Source organism: Prunus persica, chromosome G4 (genome assembly GCF_000346465.2).
Source record: "Prunus persica cultivar Lovell chromosome G4, Prunus_persica_NCBIv2, whole genome shotgun sequence".
NCBI lineage: Eukaryota > Viridiplantae > Streptophyta > Magnoliopsida > Rosales > Rosaceae > Prunus > Prunus persica.
Genome location: NC_034012.1, coordinates 9,629,293 through 9,648,484, shown reverse-complemented (window position 1 = coordinate 9,648,484; position 19,192 = coordinate 9,629,293). Strand labels below are relative to the sequence as shown.

Sequence of the window (19,192 nt, the reverse complement as noted above, 5' to 3'; positions counted from 1 at the left end):
GATCCAACGACTTATCACGAGTTTGAACTTTAAAGTGGAATTTCTTAAAATTGATTAGGAACAAAAAGTGATTGTGAAGGGTTCCGACTTTTAGTATTTGAATAATTGATGGATAGACAACAATAAAGTAGAAAGAATTTGAAGGGCGAATCTAATAATAGAAACATCCAATTACAAGTGTCAAATTTTTTATGTTCTTTTAATCTGGGTTACAGAGATTTTAACGTTTCTCAACTGATCTTTTTGGGTCAATAGACCCCATCCTCGTTGGTAAGCGTTCTTAATAAGGATGGATTACTTTGTCCACCCCATCGTTAGTTTGGGACTAGTGAGGAATTTGACGATGCCACCACCAGTTGGTTGGGTCGTCTTCTTTCTACTTGTGTTTCCTCTAGTTTTTGTATTTGTCTGCTCTATTTTTCTGGTTGTGGTTATCGATTAATTTTGGACTCTGACTCTGTAACTTTGGCATTTTGCCTAGGTATTACTATTCCTGACCAAAATAAAAAACCTGAAGACATATGCCCCGCCGACAAACGGAGGATTGATTCAAAAGGGCCCACGATTCTAGTGAGACTTGATAAACAATGTTCAAAAAGAACCCACTCATTATTTGTTGGCTGATTCTTTACTTTATAACGAGAGATCATAACATGATCTTGAAAGATGGGCATTGACAACCACACACAAAAAAAAAAAAAAAAAAACCACAAAGAAAGAATTAGGGAGAGTAAATGCTCATAATCACATTGTCTTAGGGACAGTAATATACTATGCCCTTCACTATGCTATTAATTTTATTATACGACCTACTTACACGATTAATGTCACATAATTTTACTAACTCTTGATTCAAGAGTAGATTTTTGTTCTTCCAATTTTAGAAGTAATACCAAATTTAAATCTCCCCGCCCCATTTGATAAAAATAGTTTACATACCTTTTCTTATTCTATTACTGAGTAGAATCCTGCAATAAGGGAAAAATAAGAAGTACGACAAAGTGATCGATCTAGCTAATAACCCGTATGATATGATAACGTATTAGCTAGTGATTAGATGCCCTGATGTAACCCACATGAATGGAAAGAGCAACTTTGGTCTAGGTTTTCAAGTCATAAGCTCTCCAACACCAGGATGCATCTTGTTTTAAAAGTAGCCCAAACACTTGCAGTCCAAAGTACACTTGCTAGCACAATCCTTCTCCTTCATAGCAACTCCCGCAGTGAAGAACTTGCTCATGAAGTGATCAACCCCATCAACTTTGGTAATGGAAGCTATTTTCCTCACAAGATGTTAGCTTCTGAGGCTCACAACTTTTGTTCCAACCCATCAGTCCATAGGGCAATGGGCAAGCAACACATTGGTTGTCCTCACAAACCCCAAATTTCCCACATCGCTCCGGCAAGTGTAAACCCTAAGATTTCCATCAAATCCAAGCCTAAAAAATGAGAATGTACTATGGTATTTGGGTCTAGCTAGAATTTCAGGTCCTATTAGGGAAGACATGCGAGTTTGCTTTAAGCTTATGGAAAAAGCATAAGCCTCATCTAATTCCGACGTGGGCTGGAAGCTCAATGCCACGTTGTCCAACACCAAGATGTAGGGCCCATTTGAGTTATCCTTCTCTGAGGCCCAGATCACAAGTTTATTGCTCATTGACCCAGCCCTCAAAGCTTGGCCCACCAATAAGGTGTCTGTTGGGTAATTAAAGCTTTGCCAAACAAAATTGCCCTTTGAGCAATGAAGGACTGAGTTACCATTTGGAAGCAACTTAAACCCACCGCATCTTTGTTGGCAGTGTTAGTTTGCCAAGCCACTCGGCCATCGGCGTCGGCCAAGAGACGGTTTCCATCGGTCCCAAATGCCAGGGTAGCATTTTCGCCAACCGGGTTTCCTCGGTTCGCATCCCAAACCCGATACACGTCGTACCTAGCATGTCCCATATACACAGGGCAAATGTGGAGGCGTTAGGGGTGGTGTTGTAGAAGCAAAGTTGGAAGGGGGAGTTAGTAACATTCAGAAGACAATGGTTTTCATATGTTGCAGAAAAGTTTCATAATCAAAGAATTCTCCTTCATTGACAAACTTGAAAGTTTGATTTGCGGGAACTTGAGCTTGAGAAATGAAAGCAAAGAGTGAGAAAAGAAAGAGGGGGATGATGAATGACATGGTGAATGAAGTGGAAGACATTTCGTAGGTAGACCTCTCTATTTATAATAATGATCAAATTGATAACAGAAGAAGAAGAAGAAGATAGTGAATAAGAACAGAGAGAAAGAATAGAATTTCTGTATTGATTTTCTCTTAATGACAACTGTTACAGTTAGGCTCAGCTTATATACATAATAGAAAGCTTAGAGCTTAAGAAGGAACAATTAACAAACTAACCACTTAGCTCAACAGCTAACCATAACACATGCTAACCATGTGCCAATCTCAACAACTTGAACCGACTGTACAACAGAGTAGCACACTCATCACAAATAAGGCTTCAAAGAAGGCATTGAGCTTGAATGCTCTCTTAGCATCTCATGTCAACTTGGATTTGGAACATCCCTTGATATTGATAAAGGCACTAAGGAGAATATAGGATTGCTACTGCTCAGGGCCGTCCCTGAGATTTTGAGGGCCCTGTGCGAAACTTAAATTGGGGCCTCACATAATCTTATACGAAAATATTATAAATAAAAATTTATCATAACTTAATGTCATAAACAATTTTTTTATAACTAAAAGTCACCATCAATAAACATATAATGACAATCAGAAATTCAATTCACAAAAATTTAAATGTTTTCATTTGATAAAGTTAAATATTAGTATGTTTGGTACAAAATTAAGCTCCTTGTGCCCCTATAAGGTCCCTTACTGCCTCCAATAGGCAATTTATGTTTAAGAGGAAAAAAAAATTGGCAATCACAAATTAAAGAGTAGTTGCATACAACTATCATTAACAAATTAGATTATATTGCATTAAACACAAAAGCAACAACAAAAACATACCTGACTATCCAAAAATCAATCACATTGTATTTGTTGTTTTTATGTGTTCATAATCGAGTTTTTCAATAAGGATATATATACTCCTGGTGGTTGGCTTCGATGTTTCCCTTTTTAAAAGGTGTTTCTGTTTTTTTAATTATAAATAACTAGCCTCTCAGCATGCGCTTCCACACTTGCGAGAGGCTTTTTTTTTTATAAAAAATTTAAATTTATTTTAGAATTAAAAAAGATAATGGGTAATTGTGTTCCATAAAAATAGAATTCATTATCTTATTTTTCTTTTAATTTTAAAATTTTTTAATATGAAAAAGTGTGAATTTACCATAATATCCTCATTTAATTAATAATTTTAATTCTTAATGTTTGGATTAACTAAGGACATTTTCTGGTATTTTGAATGTTTCACCATTTTCTACCTTTTGCTTTATATATATAGATTACGTACAGCTTGTTGTTATAATGCCAAAAAAATATAAAAAAGCAAATAGCTGAATTCGATAAGAATCGAATTTGGGCACCTCTGTTAACTGGAAACACACTGGAATGCCAACTCCACCACAAGCGCTTTTGTACAAATATTTATCACGCTATAATATATATACAATCTTTATAAATATTATATATATAATATAACGAATTTTTTTTTTCGAAAGCCCTCAAAAATCTAGAACCCTGTGCAATGAAGTCATTTACACCACCCCAGTGCCGCCCCTTCTACGGCTGCTGGGGAAGTCAAATAAATAACCGCACATCATGCTGAAGAGAATCATGGGTAAACTTCCTTGCAAATGCATAATTTTTTTTTTAAAAAAAAAACTGGTTTTTTGCATGTTATTGTTATCGTTGAGGTATTTATTTACTTTATTTGTAGCTTTTTGGATAGGAGAAGCAAATGCACATGTTCTTGAGGGAGCAACACCAAGGCAGGGGATGGATATTTCGGGGTCTGTATTAATATATATATTGCGACGTAATTACCCCTATCTCAATATATATATGATTTTAAACTAACTGTTTAGAAAGGTGTATGGGCACCAATTATATACACATACTCACATATGCTCCCCTTGTAGATAATGGACATATAATGTTAATATGAAAGCTTTTCAAACGTTGTATTTGTAGTCAATATGTAAACTAGTACGATCCAAAATTTTCCTAATGCAGCATAACCAAACCACACACAACATTTGGACCATTATTTAATAACTCTATTTTTTTTACTATAACTAAATTATAATTGTATGAAATGATGAATAATAGAAAATGACGAACTATTTACACTTATATGTAAATAAATTCTGACATAATCATTTAATTTTCTTCAATACTTTATATTTATATTCCGTATATGAATTTAATTTCTCCGTATAACACCAAAATATTTTACCCTCATGGACACAAAAACAATATGTATGTAAGTATATATATATGGGTGGTTATCACATGTTATAAGAAAAGTCCATTTTATTATGACCAGCTTTTATCACACGAAAGTTAACTACAGAAACAACTCATACGGATATTGAGGTATATATGGTGATGAAAAGGCAAAGAGTGTGAAAAGGCTCATGGAGAGCAATTTTGGCACGGTGAATGCTGGGGAAGACATTTGATTTGTATAGTGTCCTTTATGGTGTAGGGCTTAGGGAAAAAAAAACATCAATTTATATTGATCATAGAAAGCTTCAACTTAATTCTCTAAATATTTTATATTGACTTGGATTTGGATCATCCTAATCATGACTAAAGAGGGAAATGCAATGTTCAGAATAGCTAGCTAAGTTTTCCTTATAATATGTGTGAATTTGTTCATTGTTCTGTTTGATTTTTATGAGAAATGATAAGAACATGATACAATCATGAAGCACCCACAACTCCCTTATCTTAACCAATGTCCACCCTTATAGTGCGTACTTAGCTCAACTCATTAATTAGTAATTGTCACCACAAGTGTTTGATCATCAAATAATTACAAGGCATTAATTTTTGGTATGTGGCTTTCAAACCAACAATTTGGATTCGTCTACTTATAGCACTTGTTTGAGGTTGCTTTGAAAGGGTTAAAAGTATATTTGGACAACGAAAAACGTTTCTGATAGCGTTACATTGAAAAATAAGTCTTAATGAAGAAGTAGAAACCCAATTTTGGCGTCTTCTAGTGGAGATGTTTTCGAGCCATATTTTACCAATTTTGGGTTTGTGACCCTCTGGTTGGAGATGGACTCAGAGCTTAACGTTGTATATAATTTGTCATTCTAGCCAAGCTAATTAATCAATGAGAGTTGTCAAGACGAGTTATTCATGCTTTGAAATACTTCAACGATTGCCCAAGTATTAAAATCCTAATTAAGGGTTTAATTCATTTGAACTTCATGAAGAAACAAGAAAGTAAAAAAGGAAAAAAAAAAAAAAATTCACAATCTCACCCCATTTATGGGGAACTCTTATGAATTATTCATGCTTTGAAACATTGGATACAATGGATTCTTTAATTAGATTTTAATCTCCATTTTAAATCTAATTTGATTGAAGACATACTATCTTTGCCTATGTGGCTGCACCTTTACCTTTGCCTAAACCCTTAGGCCTGGTTTGGTGGGCTAGACTAGACTGGATATTTTCATTTAAAATAGACATGGGTCCTAGCCATCGTTTGGTGAGTTTAAGTGTGTCTCGGACTGGATATGAGCATGGGATCCATGTCCCAAAAAACTATGGCTCTAGAACCCAATCCCAGATGTGGGTTTAGAATCCGAGGCTTTTTCAAGCACGCCTCTTCTCTCTTCTTTGCAAGACTGAGCCTCTTCTCTTTGCGAGACCAAGCACCCCCTTCTCAAATTCTTCTCTCCTCTCTCTTCACCTCTCTCCTTGCTCTTCTCTTCTCTCCTCTATCTTCCTCCATCCCCTTGGTCTCTGCATCAGAGAAGTTCACTTTGGCTTTCATTGAACAAAATATAGAGGGTTCCATCTTCAGCAATCTAGCTATCCGTCGCAACAAAACACTCGCAAATAAAGCATTGATTTTTAACAGAGACAGACCTATTTCATCCCCTTCATCCCCACTTCTAACCTTGGACTTGAACAACACATTGAAAATTACCCAAACAGGTCAAGATTGTATTAGATATGAGTTATCTTCTTCGTTTGATTAGGATTTTGCTTTTGGGTATAGACTGTTTGATTAGGATTTTGCTTTTGGGTATAGACTGTTTGATTAGGATTTTGCCTCTGGTTATAGACTTTTTGCGAAATGTGATGGGTTTTCTTCGATCTGAGGAAAAAAGTTGGAATAATTGTTAATAAAAAAATAAAAATAAAAATTTGATTTATTAGAAAAAATAAAGTTAATTCCAGTCTGTTGTTTGGTGCAAGAATGAATGGGACATGACTCAAAACCTAGCCAGTCCAAACCAGCCCAATCCAATGCTTCAAAGTCTATTCTAACCAGTCCAAGCCAGCCCACCAAACGAGACCTTAATATCCTCAATTTTGTTGATGCGACATAACCAACCCATATGCAAGATTAAAAGCATTATGAGTAACTCTATTTTTCTACTATAACTTAATTATAGTTATATTGAAATGATGAATAACAGAAAATGCCGAACTCTTTACATATTTATGTAAATATTCTGATAGGGTCATTTAATTTTCTCCAATACCTTAGATTTATATTCCATATGAACTTAACTTCTCCCTAACACCAAAATATTTTACCCTCACTCCAAAATATTTTACCCTCACTGACACAAGAACAATATGTATGTAAGTATATATGGGTCGTTATCACATGTTAAAACAAAAGTACATTTTATTATGACCAGCTTTATCACACTAAAAGTTAACTACACAAACAATTCATACGAATATTGAGATAATTGATCATCACGATTTAAGATGTTGAAAAATAAATTGAAACTTGAGGGTCCATTATTATTTAGACAAAAGTTTCTTCTTTAATGGAGTTTGGTCTTGGACCATTTTATCATTATGATCCTCTACAATTTCAGTCGTATTGTATGTATAAGTTTAATATATTATTGTCCCTCTCAATATAATACGTTAGACCAAAAAAAAAAAAAGAAGGTAATTTAGAGAGTGTTTTTGGTTGCACAAATGAGTGTACTTTTGGTGCATGATATTTCAACAAGGCCAGGGAATTTAGACCTCATATTTCTTAGTTGCACAAATTTAACATTTGTATTCTCCCCATGGAGAATCGAAACAAATATTTATTTAACGATATTTCAAGTTCGACAATGCAAAATACAATAAATTAAAACAATGTCAACTACACGTATTATTAGTGATTAGGTGCCTTAATGTAAGCCACGTGAGTGGAATTGGCAACTTTGGTCAAGGTTTTCAAATCATAAGCGATCCAACACCTTGACGTATCTTGGTTGTAAAAGTATCCCAAACACTTGCAATCCGAAGTACACTTGTTACCACAATCGATCTCCTTGGTAGAAGATCCCCTGGTGTACTTGCTTAAGAAATAATCAACTCCTTCAACCTTGTAGTAGTGGAAGCTCGTTGCCTTACAAGAAGTTACCTTCTCAGGCTCACAAGTCTTGTTCCAACCCAAAAGCCCTTTAGCCAATGGACAAGCAACACATTGGTTGTCCTCACAAACGCCAAAGTCTCCACATCTAGACGGAAGCTGGCACTCAGTCTCCCACACCGAATCTCTGTCGAAAAGTGTGAAGGTCTGCTCCCATGAATTTACCTTGTCATAGTAAGTATAAAGCTTGATGTTTCCATCAATTCCAAGCCTGAGGTACGTCAATGTGCTGTTGAATTTGGGTACATCTAGAAAGATATTTCCACCCGTGGAAGAGTTGGCCGCTTGATACTCTAGGGTTAGGTCATAAACATAACCCTCATCCGTTTCCGGGTTGCTATTCAAGGTGACATGATCTAATGAGCCCTCTTGAATGGTGATCAATTGAGAGTAGAGTAGTGACTTTGGGGAGTTTTTGCTCTTATAGTACAAAAATAATCCCTTGGGCTCCATCACCAAGCTGTAAGCCCCATCTTTGTTTTCCTTTTCGGAGGCCCGACTCACGAGCTTGCTTACTGCCCCGGCCCGGAGAGATTGACCCACCAACAAAGTGTCAGTTGGGCTGTCAAAGCTTTGCCAAAACAAAGGAACCTTTTGAGTTGTAGAGGACCATGTTGCCTGTTGGAAGCAACTTGAAGCCTACCACCCCTTTGTTGGCAGTGTTGGTTTGCCAAGCCACTCTGTAAAATAGGTATGAAAAGATATTTGACCAGAATAATCTTATTGATCATTGATATATGTTTATATAATACATTCCGTAGGTTTTCCCTATAAGTAAGCTAACTAGCTAGGAAAGAATATATACGGGAATCAAATAATATAACATTCCTATTCTATTATACAATCCCTAAACTGAAGGGTAATCTTTGATTCTCAACACTCCCCCTCAAGTTGGAGAGTGGATGTCAAGAACTCCCAACTTGCGTGACATACGAGCGAAATCATCTTTGCCCAATGCTTTGGTGAAGATGTCTGCTATTTGCTGGGAAGAAGCAACATGCTTTGTCGTTACAGAACCATCTTGGATTTTGTCTCTAATAAAATGACAATCCATTTCAATGTGTCGTGTTCGCTCATGGAAAACAGGATTTGCTGCTATATGTAACGCAGCTTGGTTGTCGCAATGAAGTATCGCTGCCTTCCGATGTGGCAACTGAAGATCTCGTAACAAACTACGCAACCAAGTCAGTTCACAACAAGCACCAGTCATAGCTCTGTATTCTGCTTCTGCTGAAGAAAGTGAAACAGTTTTCTGTCTCTTTGATCTCCAAGAAATCAAGGAGTTTCCGAGAAAAACACAATATCCAGTGGTAGATCTTCTGGTGGTTGGACAACCTCCCCAGTCAGAATCACAATAAGCTCGCAATTTTAAGTCATTTTGAGCTGGAAAAAATAAACCTTGTCCTGGAGTGTTTTTGAGGTACTTCAAGATGCGCAACGCCACCTCCATATGAGGTTTACGTGGCTCATGCATAAATCTACTGAGCACATGCACTGCATATGTAATGTCTGGTCTCGTGATGGTCAAGTAAATCAAACGACCCACTAACCTCCTGTACTTGGCTGGATCTTTAAGCAATTCACCTGTGTCAGATAATTTCAAATTTTGTTCCATGGGAAATAAGACAGGTCGTACCCCAAGAAAACCACTATCTTTAAGGATGTCAATGGTGTATTTCCTCTGAGAGATGCTAATGCCTTTCTTTGAACGCGAAACTTCAATACCCAAAAAGAATTTAAGGTCACCGAGATCCTTAATGCGGAAGCGGGTATGAAGAAAACGTTTAAGAGAATTAATGGCACCCAAGTTATTTCCTGTGATCAATATATCGTCAACATAAATCAAGAGAGCAATGAATGACTTTCCTCTGTTGCATGTGAATAAGGAATAGTCTGCTTTGGACTGAGTAAAACCAGCAGCTTGAATAGCTTCAGAAAATTTTGCAAACCACTGACGAGAAGCTTGTTTTAGGCCATATAAAGACTTGTGGAGGCGACATACCAGATTCTCCCCCTGTCGCTGAAGACCAGGCGGTGGTGTCATATAAATCTCTTCATGGAGATCCCCATGAAGGAAGGCATTATGGACATCTAATTGATGAAGGGGCCAAGAGGAAGCAGCAGCAAGTGCAAGAAGGCTGCGAACAGTAACCATCTTGGCGGTAGGAGAAAAAGTATCATGAAAATCAACACCCTCTGTCTGTGTATAACCCTTGGCGACTAACCGAGCTTTGTACCGTTCAATAGATCCATCAGAATGATGTTTGATCTTGTAGACCCACCGACAACCAATAGGGTGCTTGCCAGGAGGAAGAGGAGTAAGAGTCCATGTATGATTGGTCTCTAAAGCTTGAAGTTCAGAGCGCATGGCTTGCTGCCAGTTAGGATCAGAATTGGCCTCAGAGAAGGAACGGGGCTCCACACTGTGACTGATGTGAGTAATGAAAGCAAGATGTGCTGGTGTATATCTGTGATAAGAAATAAAGTTGCTCAAGGGATAACGAGTACCTGAGGTGCGATGTGAAGACGAAGACTCCGATTGGACATCGTTGGGTAGCGTGACTTGAGAGCAAACATAGTCTTGGAGGCGCACATTCGTAACCTTGTGACGTTCAGATTGGCGAGTGGGTTGAACGGGTGGTGCCGGTGAAGGTGGTGCAGTAGGCGGAAGAGAAGATGGGATTGCAAGAGGATCTGGTGCTGGAAGAGGAAGATCTGCAGAAGGAGGCGCAAAAGGAGTGGAACTCATTGGACTAATAGGCAAAGTGTGCTCCGTGGGTTCAGGAGCTAGATTGGAATTTTGTGGTGGAGATGAGTCATGGGCTGAAATGGGTAAAGGAAGGCTAGTGTTTGGGATGGTGGTGGGACCAGCTGTTGGAGTAGAAAAAGGGAAGACATCTTCCTTAAATAAAACATCTCGGCTAGTGAATATTTTTTGAGTGGACAAATCATAGAGTTTATATGCCTTTTGACCAAGTGGGTACCCAATAAAAATGGATTTAATTGCTCGAGAATCAAACTTTTTGGTAGGGTGGACTATAGTAGCATATGCAAGGCAGCCAAATACTCTTAAATGTGAATATGATGGGGTTTTGTGATATAAACGTTCAAAAGGGGTTTGTTTGGAAAGAACTAAAGTGGGAAATCGATTAATCAAATGAACGGCAGTGAGAATGCAGTCCCCCCAAAAACGGAGAGGCAAGTGTGCTTGAAATCGCAAAGCACGTGCGGTCTCAAGAATATGACGGTGCTTACGTTCGACAACACCATTTTGTTGGGGTGTGTAGATGCAAGAATGTTGATAAATGATGCCTTGTTCTTTAAAAAAATCTCGCAATGAAGAAAATTCACCCCCATTATCTACCCTAATTGCTTGGATTGTAGCAGTGAATTGGGTCTGAACCATGGAAAAAAAAGATTTTAGAATCCCTTGTGTTTCATGCTTATGATGCATAAGGAAAACCCAGGTAAAGCGAGAATAATCATCCACTATAGTTAAAAAATAACGACCCCCAGAAAGGGAAGGAACTTTGTGAGGTCCCCAAATATCACAATGAATAAGGGAAAAAGGTTTTGAAGTTGAAATTGAACTAATGCCAAAAGGAAGGCGAGTTTGTTTAGAAAAATGGCAAGCATCACAAACATTATGGAAAGAAAATGAACAATTCAAATGTTTTGCTAAAAATTGTAAACGAGAGGATGAAATATGCCCTAAACGGCGATGCCATAAATCTCCAGGAGTTGTAACCAGGTGACAGGAAGGTTGGATGGTGGATGGTGTTCTGTCAGACGCCAACGCCACAAGGTAGTAGAGCCCATCACGCTCCTTACCCAAACCAATCATCGTCCTCGTCTTCAAATCCTGTAAAATACACCAAGTGGGAAAGAAAATTACTGAGCATTGTAATCCTTTCGTAAGTCGACTTACGGACATCAGATTAACTTTAAATGTAGGCACACATAGCACATCTCGTAAATAAAAATATGAGTTCAAAGGAAGAGTCCCAGTAGATGCAATTGGCGCTGTTTCTCCACTAGGCATAGTGACTGGCAACATAGAGGAAGTATTCATCCTCTTGGTAAGGAATTTCGAATCTGATGTAATATGATGAGTTGCTCCACTATCAATTATCCAATGTAAATTGGGTAACAATTCGGAAATACCTGAAGAAGCTGAGGCGGTATTGGCTTGTGGTGCAATGTGGGATGGATTAGTGTTGTCACTCATCATCGCATGAATTTTCTTACATTGATCCTCGGATAAAGATGGCATAGCTGTGTGAATCTCCTGCAAGGATGGACCATTGGATGCCACATTATTGGCGGAACTGCTGCTACCTTTCCCTTTACCTTTCCCGGATTTGTGAAGCCTGTGTCCAGGGGGATAGCCATGTAGCTTGTAGCACTTGTCCACTGTATGGTGATCCTGATCGCAATGGCTGCAGTGAAGAGGTTTGCGCCCAGAAGAATTTGAACGCTGATTGTTTCGAACTGCCATAGCTGCTGGTTCGGTGATTGCTTGGCTGGAACCTAAGTCACGCTGCTTTTCTTCTTGGGTGATCAAAGAATAAGCCTTGCGAACCTTAGGGAGAGGCTGCATAAGAAGTATTTGGCCTCGAATGGCGCTGTAGGACTCATTAAGCCCCATAAGGAACTGCATCAACGAGTTTCGTTCCTCCTGTTCGACATGCTTCTTCATGGCACCGCAAGAACAAGCTGGGACGTCGCTGTAAGAAGACAGCTCGTCCCACAGACTCTTCATCTTGGTATAATAAACAGCAACAGACATCTGCTCCTGTGAGAGGGAAGCTATGGTGCGTTGTATCTCGAAAATACGAGGAGCGTTAAGTTGGGAAAAACGTTCTTTAAGGTCCTCCCAAATCTCTTGTGCGGTGGAGGAGTATAACACGCTTTCTGCAATATCTGGTTCTATCGAATTGAGCAGCCAAGATAAAACCATGTCGTTGCAACGCTGCCAAACCTCAAAAGTCTCAGGATTAGTTTTCTCCGAAGGGACTTTGATTGTCCCATTCACGAACCCCAATTTGTTCTTCGCGCTTAGGGAGATGCGCATAGAGCGGCACCATGTCGCATAATTGTTTCCATTAAGGATTTTGGAAACAAGAACCATTCCAGGATGATCAGAATGGTGAATGAAAAAGGGATCGGAAGCATCGTTTTTGCTTCCCGATGCAGCGGATTCTTGGTCTTTGGTCATGGTGGCAGCGTCAAGGAGAGGATGAAAATTAAGGTTGAAAGGTGACTATTTGACAAGTGCGGCTAGAGCCAAGAGCTAGAGTTTCCTCTGCTCTGATACCATGTAAAATAGGTATGAAAAGATATTTGACCAGAATAATCTTATTGATCATTGATATATGTTTATATAATACATTCCGTAGGTTTTCCCTATAAGTAAGCTAACTAGCTAGGAAAGAATATATACGGGAATCAAATAATATAACATTCCTATTCTATTATACAATCCCTAAACTGAAGGGTAATCTTTGATTCTCAACACACTCGGCCATCCGCATCCGCCAATACAAGGTTGCCATCTGTCCCGAACGTGAGGGTGGCGTTTTCGCCAACTGGGTTACCTCGGTTGGCCTCCCAAACCCAACGCATGAGTGACTCAGAACGCACCAAACCCATGCGTAGAGCAAGAGTGAAGGCATTAGGGGTGGTGTTGTAGAAGCCAAGCTGGAAGGGGGAGTTAAAGACATCAGGCAGCATACGATAATCTCCAAAATATTCCACAACATAAGGCCCGAATTCTCCCTCGTTGACAAGCTTGAAAGTTTCATTGGCAGGAACTTGAGCCTGAGCAATGATACAAAAGATCGAGAAGAAGAATAATAAGGAGAGCAATGGCATGGTAAATGTAGGGGAAGACATTTTTATTTTGTTGCTTGGTTTGTGTTGTATATCTTAGAGGTCGAGACCTTTTGTATATTTATAATTATAATTATCATAGACATTGAACTTGTAGTCTTGTTATTATTTGATATTTACTTGGATTTGGATCATGTTTGAAATGGTCTTCTTAAAATATCATCAAAACAAAGTCATCAATGCCCAGCACAGCAGCACAATTGTAGAAAGTCGTAATGATATAATATTTCTCTACCCAAATAATGCTGATCTGTATAACGTGCATGAGTGTGGGGATTAAATTTTGTGTTTTCTCCCCCATGTTACCCAATACCCATTCAAATCAAGATCCAATTTATATTGATGAACTAAGGTTCGGCGAGTTCCTATCTTTTGCCCCAAAAAAAAAAAAAAAAAAAAACAACAACTAAGGCTTGTAGAGTCAATTGCATTCATTATCTTTGAATGAAGAGAGGTTTGGAGAATGGGAAGGAAAAAAAGTCATGATATAGAGTCTCGGACTACCCAACCATTGGATCAAAGAAAAAAAAAAAATCAAGGGAAAGAATGACATTTATAGTGATAAATTTTTGGCTTAGATGTGAATATATACGTTTTCTGGGTAAAGATTAATTTTAAGGCTTGATTAACAATACATAAAACTCGATCTCTAACAATAAACTTTTAAAAATTGGAATTTTTTCACTTCTAAAATGTCATAGAAGTTTGAATATATAACTATTGATATGCAAATTAAAACTCTTTTACACCAGCTAAACCCGTTGACTGTAAACAAGGAAAATCAAGCCATTTATATGCGGCAACTTGTTGAAAAAGACTACGACAAGTTGCTATGTCTCAATTATGATATGTACAAGTTGCATGCATCCCCCCCACCCAACCCTCTTCCCTGCTTTTTCGAAATGAATGACAACAAATAATTGTGCAAGTATACCCTACTCTTCAGCCCAAGTGGTGAGGATGACTACTCATCCACTAGTGGAGAAATTTGCTAGAATTAGAATAGTTCATGCTTGCTTTCTTTTCTACTTTAAAATAAATAAATAAATTCACCGCCCAATTAATTGTTTTGGGTTCTAAATAATTCACTGCCTAATTAATGTTTTGTGTGCTCCGCACACTGAATTTCAATTTTGTTATTTCGTTTCGTTAAATAAATAGATCTTTTTCGTAGCATCTCTGATCTCCTCCTCAGTACACCCATTTCTCTCCAAGTGGCTGTCTCCGACAGTGTATTTGTGGTTTTTGAAGACACCCGGCCTCTTTGTTTGACTTTGACTATAATTACTAGAGGGACTAGCCCAGCTGGATTTTTTTTTTAAATTTATTCATATAAATCATATGTAGGTCTTAATTATTATAACATGTTTGTAACTAGATCGACTAGCATTTTTTTTTTCTTGATTGGAGTTCGATTCTGGGATTCAAACTAGGGTACATGAGGAGGGGAAGCCACCACCATTGTGGTGGGAATCCGATGGCGACCAACTAGCACTTAAACCATGCCAAAACTAGAAAACCTTTAGAACACTTTACCACTTGTAGCTAAAACAATAAAGCACAATAGCAAAAGCCAGAAAACAACTTGTAGCTAAAACAATAAAGCACAATAGCAAAAGCCAGAAAACAACTTGTAGCTAATTAATTGAATAAAGTTAAAGTTTCGAAAGTTCATGTACCTCTTGTCTTCAAAAAATTTAAAAAAAAAGTTTACTTGCCTCTTCGTGGAATTCAAGGGACATCTATACATATCGTAAACAGTTATGTGTTGTTATCTGTACTCTTCTCTAATACCAGTAAATCTCACTTCTGTGAAAGATGAGATCAGTAAAATCATCAGTAAATGTTGTAGTATTATTGTTTTCTTAATCCACTAATTTTAATGCATTTACAGAACAAATTAATCACCTGAAGAAAGAAGATCTTCTCCGGACTCAGTTATGCCAACTTAGTTTATAATTATAATACAGTATTGATTTGATTCACAGAGCATGTTAAATATATATTTCGATAGAGATTTAATGATTAATATTATATTATTTGCCTATAATCAAATCACACAAAGAGAATATTGCACTGCATTTTTAATGATATAATGTTCTCCACTCACCTGGAGAATCCAAACAAATCTTTATTGAGTTCATAACATTTGATGTTCGATCGATCAGAAATACAACAAAGTGAAGATCTAGTCCCTATAAATATATTACTAGTTAGGTGTCTTGATATAAGCCACGTGAGTAGAATTGGCAACTTTGGTCAAAGTTTTCAAATCATAAGCTATCCAACACCTTGATGTATCCTGGTTGTAAAAGTACCCCAAACACTTGCAATCCGAAGTACACTTCTTACCACAATCAGCCTCCTTTGTAGCATCTCCCCTAGTGTACTTGCTCAAAAAGTGATCAACCCCTTCAACTTTGTAGTAGCGGAAGCTCTTTGGATTGCAAGAAGTTAGCTTCTCGGGCTCACAAGTCTTGCTCCAACCCAACAATCCCTTTGACGATGGACAAGCAACACATTGGCTGTCCTCGCAGAGGCCAAAGTTTCCGCATCGCTCCGGCAACTGGCACTCAGTTTCCCAGATTGAATTATCTCTGTCGAAAAGAGTGAAGGTCACCTCCCATGCACCCCAATCCACCTTGTCGTTGTAAGTGTATAGCTTGACATTTCCATCAATTCCAAGCCTGAGGAAGGTCAACGTGCTGTTGTATTTGGGTCTAGCTAGAATGCGATTTCCACCAGAAGAAGAGTTGGCCGCTTCATAATTTAGGGTTATGTCATAAGCATAACCCTCATCTGTGTCCGGGGTACATTTCAAGGTTGCATGGTCAAGTGAGCCCTTATCAATAGTAATCACTTGAGAGTAGAGCAATGGCTTTGGGGAGTTTTTGCTCTTATAGTACAAAAATATTCCCTTGGGCTCCATCACCAAGCTATAAGCCCCATCTTTGTTTTCGGTCTCGGAGGCCCGACTCACGAGCTTGTTTACTGCCCCGGCCTTTAGAGATTGGTCCACCAACAAAGTGTCGGTAGGGTGGTCAAAGCTTTGCCAAACGAAGTTGCCCTTTGAGTCATAAAGCACCATGTTGCCTGTTGGAAGCAACTTGAAGCCTACCACCCCTTTGTTGGCAGTGTTGGTTTGCCACGCCACTCGGCCATCAGCCTCGGCCAAAACAAGGTTGCCGTCTGTCCCGAATGTGAGAGTGGCGTTTTCGCCAACTGGGTTTCCCCGGTTGGCCTCCCAAACCCAACGGAAGAGTGACTCGGATCGCCTCAAGCCCATGCGAAGAGCAAGAGTGAAGGCATTTGGGGTGGTGTTGTAGAAGCCAAGTTGGAAGGGGGCGTTAAACACACTAATCATACGGTAGTTTCCATCGTATTCTATAATGTAAGGCCCAAACTCTCCATCGTTGACAAACTTGAAAGTTTCGTTCGCAGGAACTTGAGCTTGAGAAACGAAAGCCAAGAGTGAGAAGAGAAAGAGGGAAAGCAATGAGATGGTGGATGTAGAGGAAGCCATGTTGTAGCTTGTAGGTTTGTGTTCGCCTTGTAGAGCTAATAGCAGGCCTCTATTTATAATCTCGTATTGGCTTGGATTGGGATGATTCTGGGATCAAAATGTGAGAAATGAACCGACTGTTTTCAGACGCCAATTTTGATCAAACCATGGACAGCTATGATTCTATGTATAAAGCCGTGGTCAATAATGATTTTTATATTACATGGTACTTTGTTTGGTACTTGTTTATTATTTTGTGCTTGAAGAACGTGCGTTGGTGGCGCATATTAATAATTTTCTTCCCCATGTATCCAATGCAGGAATGTTGCTTTTGTCATTGTTTGTCGGAAGGAGAGGATGCCTAATCTTAATCCTCAACCCTTATCCACTACAAGGTGTTTCTGGAAAGAAAAGAAAAGCCAGCTGGTCATAAAGCGAAAGAAGCCTAAAAGTAAATCCTTCCATTATTGGAAGTTTTTATGTCGTATTTAGAGAGAATTTGCTCTCTTTTGATTTGTAATTTATTGATCAAATGGATATGTATTTGACTGCGTGGTCTTGGTTGACTGACAAAATAACATGGAAATTTGTAGGTGTTACGACTACAGCTGGTGTACTAACCAATAGATATAGGACATATGAAATATTTCTAATGCAGTCAGTCATATGTCATAAAAAGCAATGTAATAAGTTAGAGAATAATTTCACATGGTTTATGTGTATTGAATGATATACCCGATAGGCACTGGTGGATCCACAGAGGTGCAAGGAGGTGCAGCTGTACCTCCCCTCACCGGAAACTTCCTTAGAGATGCCAGAATTTGCTCCTTTGCTAGTGCCCACTAATTGTTTGACTAAATGCCTCAAAGACATTGTATTGTTTGCTGCATTGTGAGACCCTGAATATTTACCTTATATTGTTGGGCTCGATCTCAAAAGCATGTAGGAGAAAAGGGTTCATCAATCGGAGCTCCACAGCCAAAGTTATGAATTTTCGAAGTTTTTCTAGAATATTTGAAGTTAAGTTGCAGAGGCACGGTTCAAGGAAGAAGAAAGACTCCGCGTCAGCGCTTCTGATTTTGATTTTTTTTAAATGATCCAATAGAAAGCCGACGCATGGCTATTTCGAATTGGCCTAAATTAAAAAATTTATTAAAAATTCATATGTGTGCCAAAAAATTCATTGAAAATTACCCCAAACTTTTAATCATGTGTACTTTTATTTCATGACCTCCAATTTACATGTGCTTTTGGTTAGATTAATTGGTATTGACTTTTGTTAGATTAATTATGTAGTTGACATGGATTTGGTTCATATTTGATATGAAGTTTTTGGTAAATTAATTGTGTCAATGACAAGGATTTTGTTCATATTAACTGATATCCATATAGACTATAATCAATTAGTTGTAGACGTAAAACTCTTATTTGTTTTAATTATGAGTGACATTAGTATTGGTTAAATTCTAAGGGCATTTGGTTGTATAAATTTTTATTGAATTTTTAGCCTTATTTTTTTAAACATACTACACGGATGTTAGGACTTGAACCTAGGGTCTTGCTTGAGTCCTTTATAAATTTTTAGCCTTTTAAATATTACACCTCCTCTGAAAAATTCCTGGATCCGCCACTGCTGATAGGTGATCAATCAAACAAGAACGGAATATTGTGAGCCACTTTTTTTATTTTTTTATTTTTTTTATAGTGAATATATTATATTAAGCATAATTCCACATGTCATATGTGTATTGGATGGTACACCAAGCAGGTGGTCAATCAAACAAGAACGGAAAGTTGTGACACTTTTGCAGTTAAGTATTAATTTGAAACGAGCCCCAAAAATTAAGTACTTTTATTTAGTTACCCCTTAAATTTATGCACCCTCAAAGTAAAAATTGTTCAAGACCAAAAAGAAAAAAAAAGTAAAGTTTATTCCTTTCGAAAATACAAAATATAAAATTAACCAATTTATGTCATTGGGTTTATAGAGATACAACTTGGGCCTGTGCGTATGTGACAATTGGACGAGCATGTAAATTCGTTAGTGAAGTTGGTTAGAGTGGATATAATCCCCACTTTATACCTGAGTTCAAATCTCTCTCCTCGTAATTTAGATTTAATTAAAATAAAGTATTACTTATATAAAAAAAAAAATTTGTACTCATTTCTTACATGTTCACTTAAGAATATGATTGTCGATAACATCTCCCTTCATTGCAATTGCTTG

General features: G+C 37.9%; 1 protein-coding gene and 2 pseudogenes across 1 annotated transcript; all 3 read right to left on the bottom strand.

The window, feature by feature from the left end:
* LOC18779413 lies at positions 1,047 to 2,191 on the bottom strand (annotated as a pseudogene).
* Positions 7,205 to 14,329, bottom strand: LOC18781181 (annotated as a pseudogene).
* Positions 15,521 to 17,057, bottom strand: LOC18779462 (epidermis-specific secreted glycoprotein EP1). The gene has a single exon (XM_007211428.2). The coding sequence runs from the start codon at positions 16,984 to 16,986 to the stop codon at positions 15,673 to 15,675; it is 1,314 nt and encodes a 437-aa protein (XP_007211490.2). The 5' UTR covers positions 16,987 to 17,057; the 3' UTR covers positions 15,521 to 15,672.

Excerpts from the sequence above, each read along its gene's own strand:
- LOC18779462 (XM_007211428.2), bottom strand. The coding sequence starts at position 16,986 with ATGGCTTCCTCTACATCCACCATCTCATTGCTTTCCCTCTTTCTCTTC.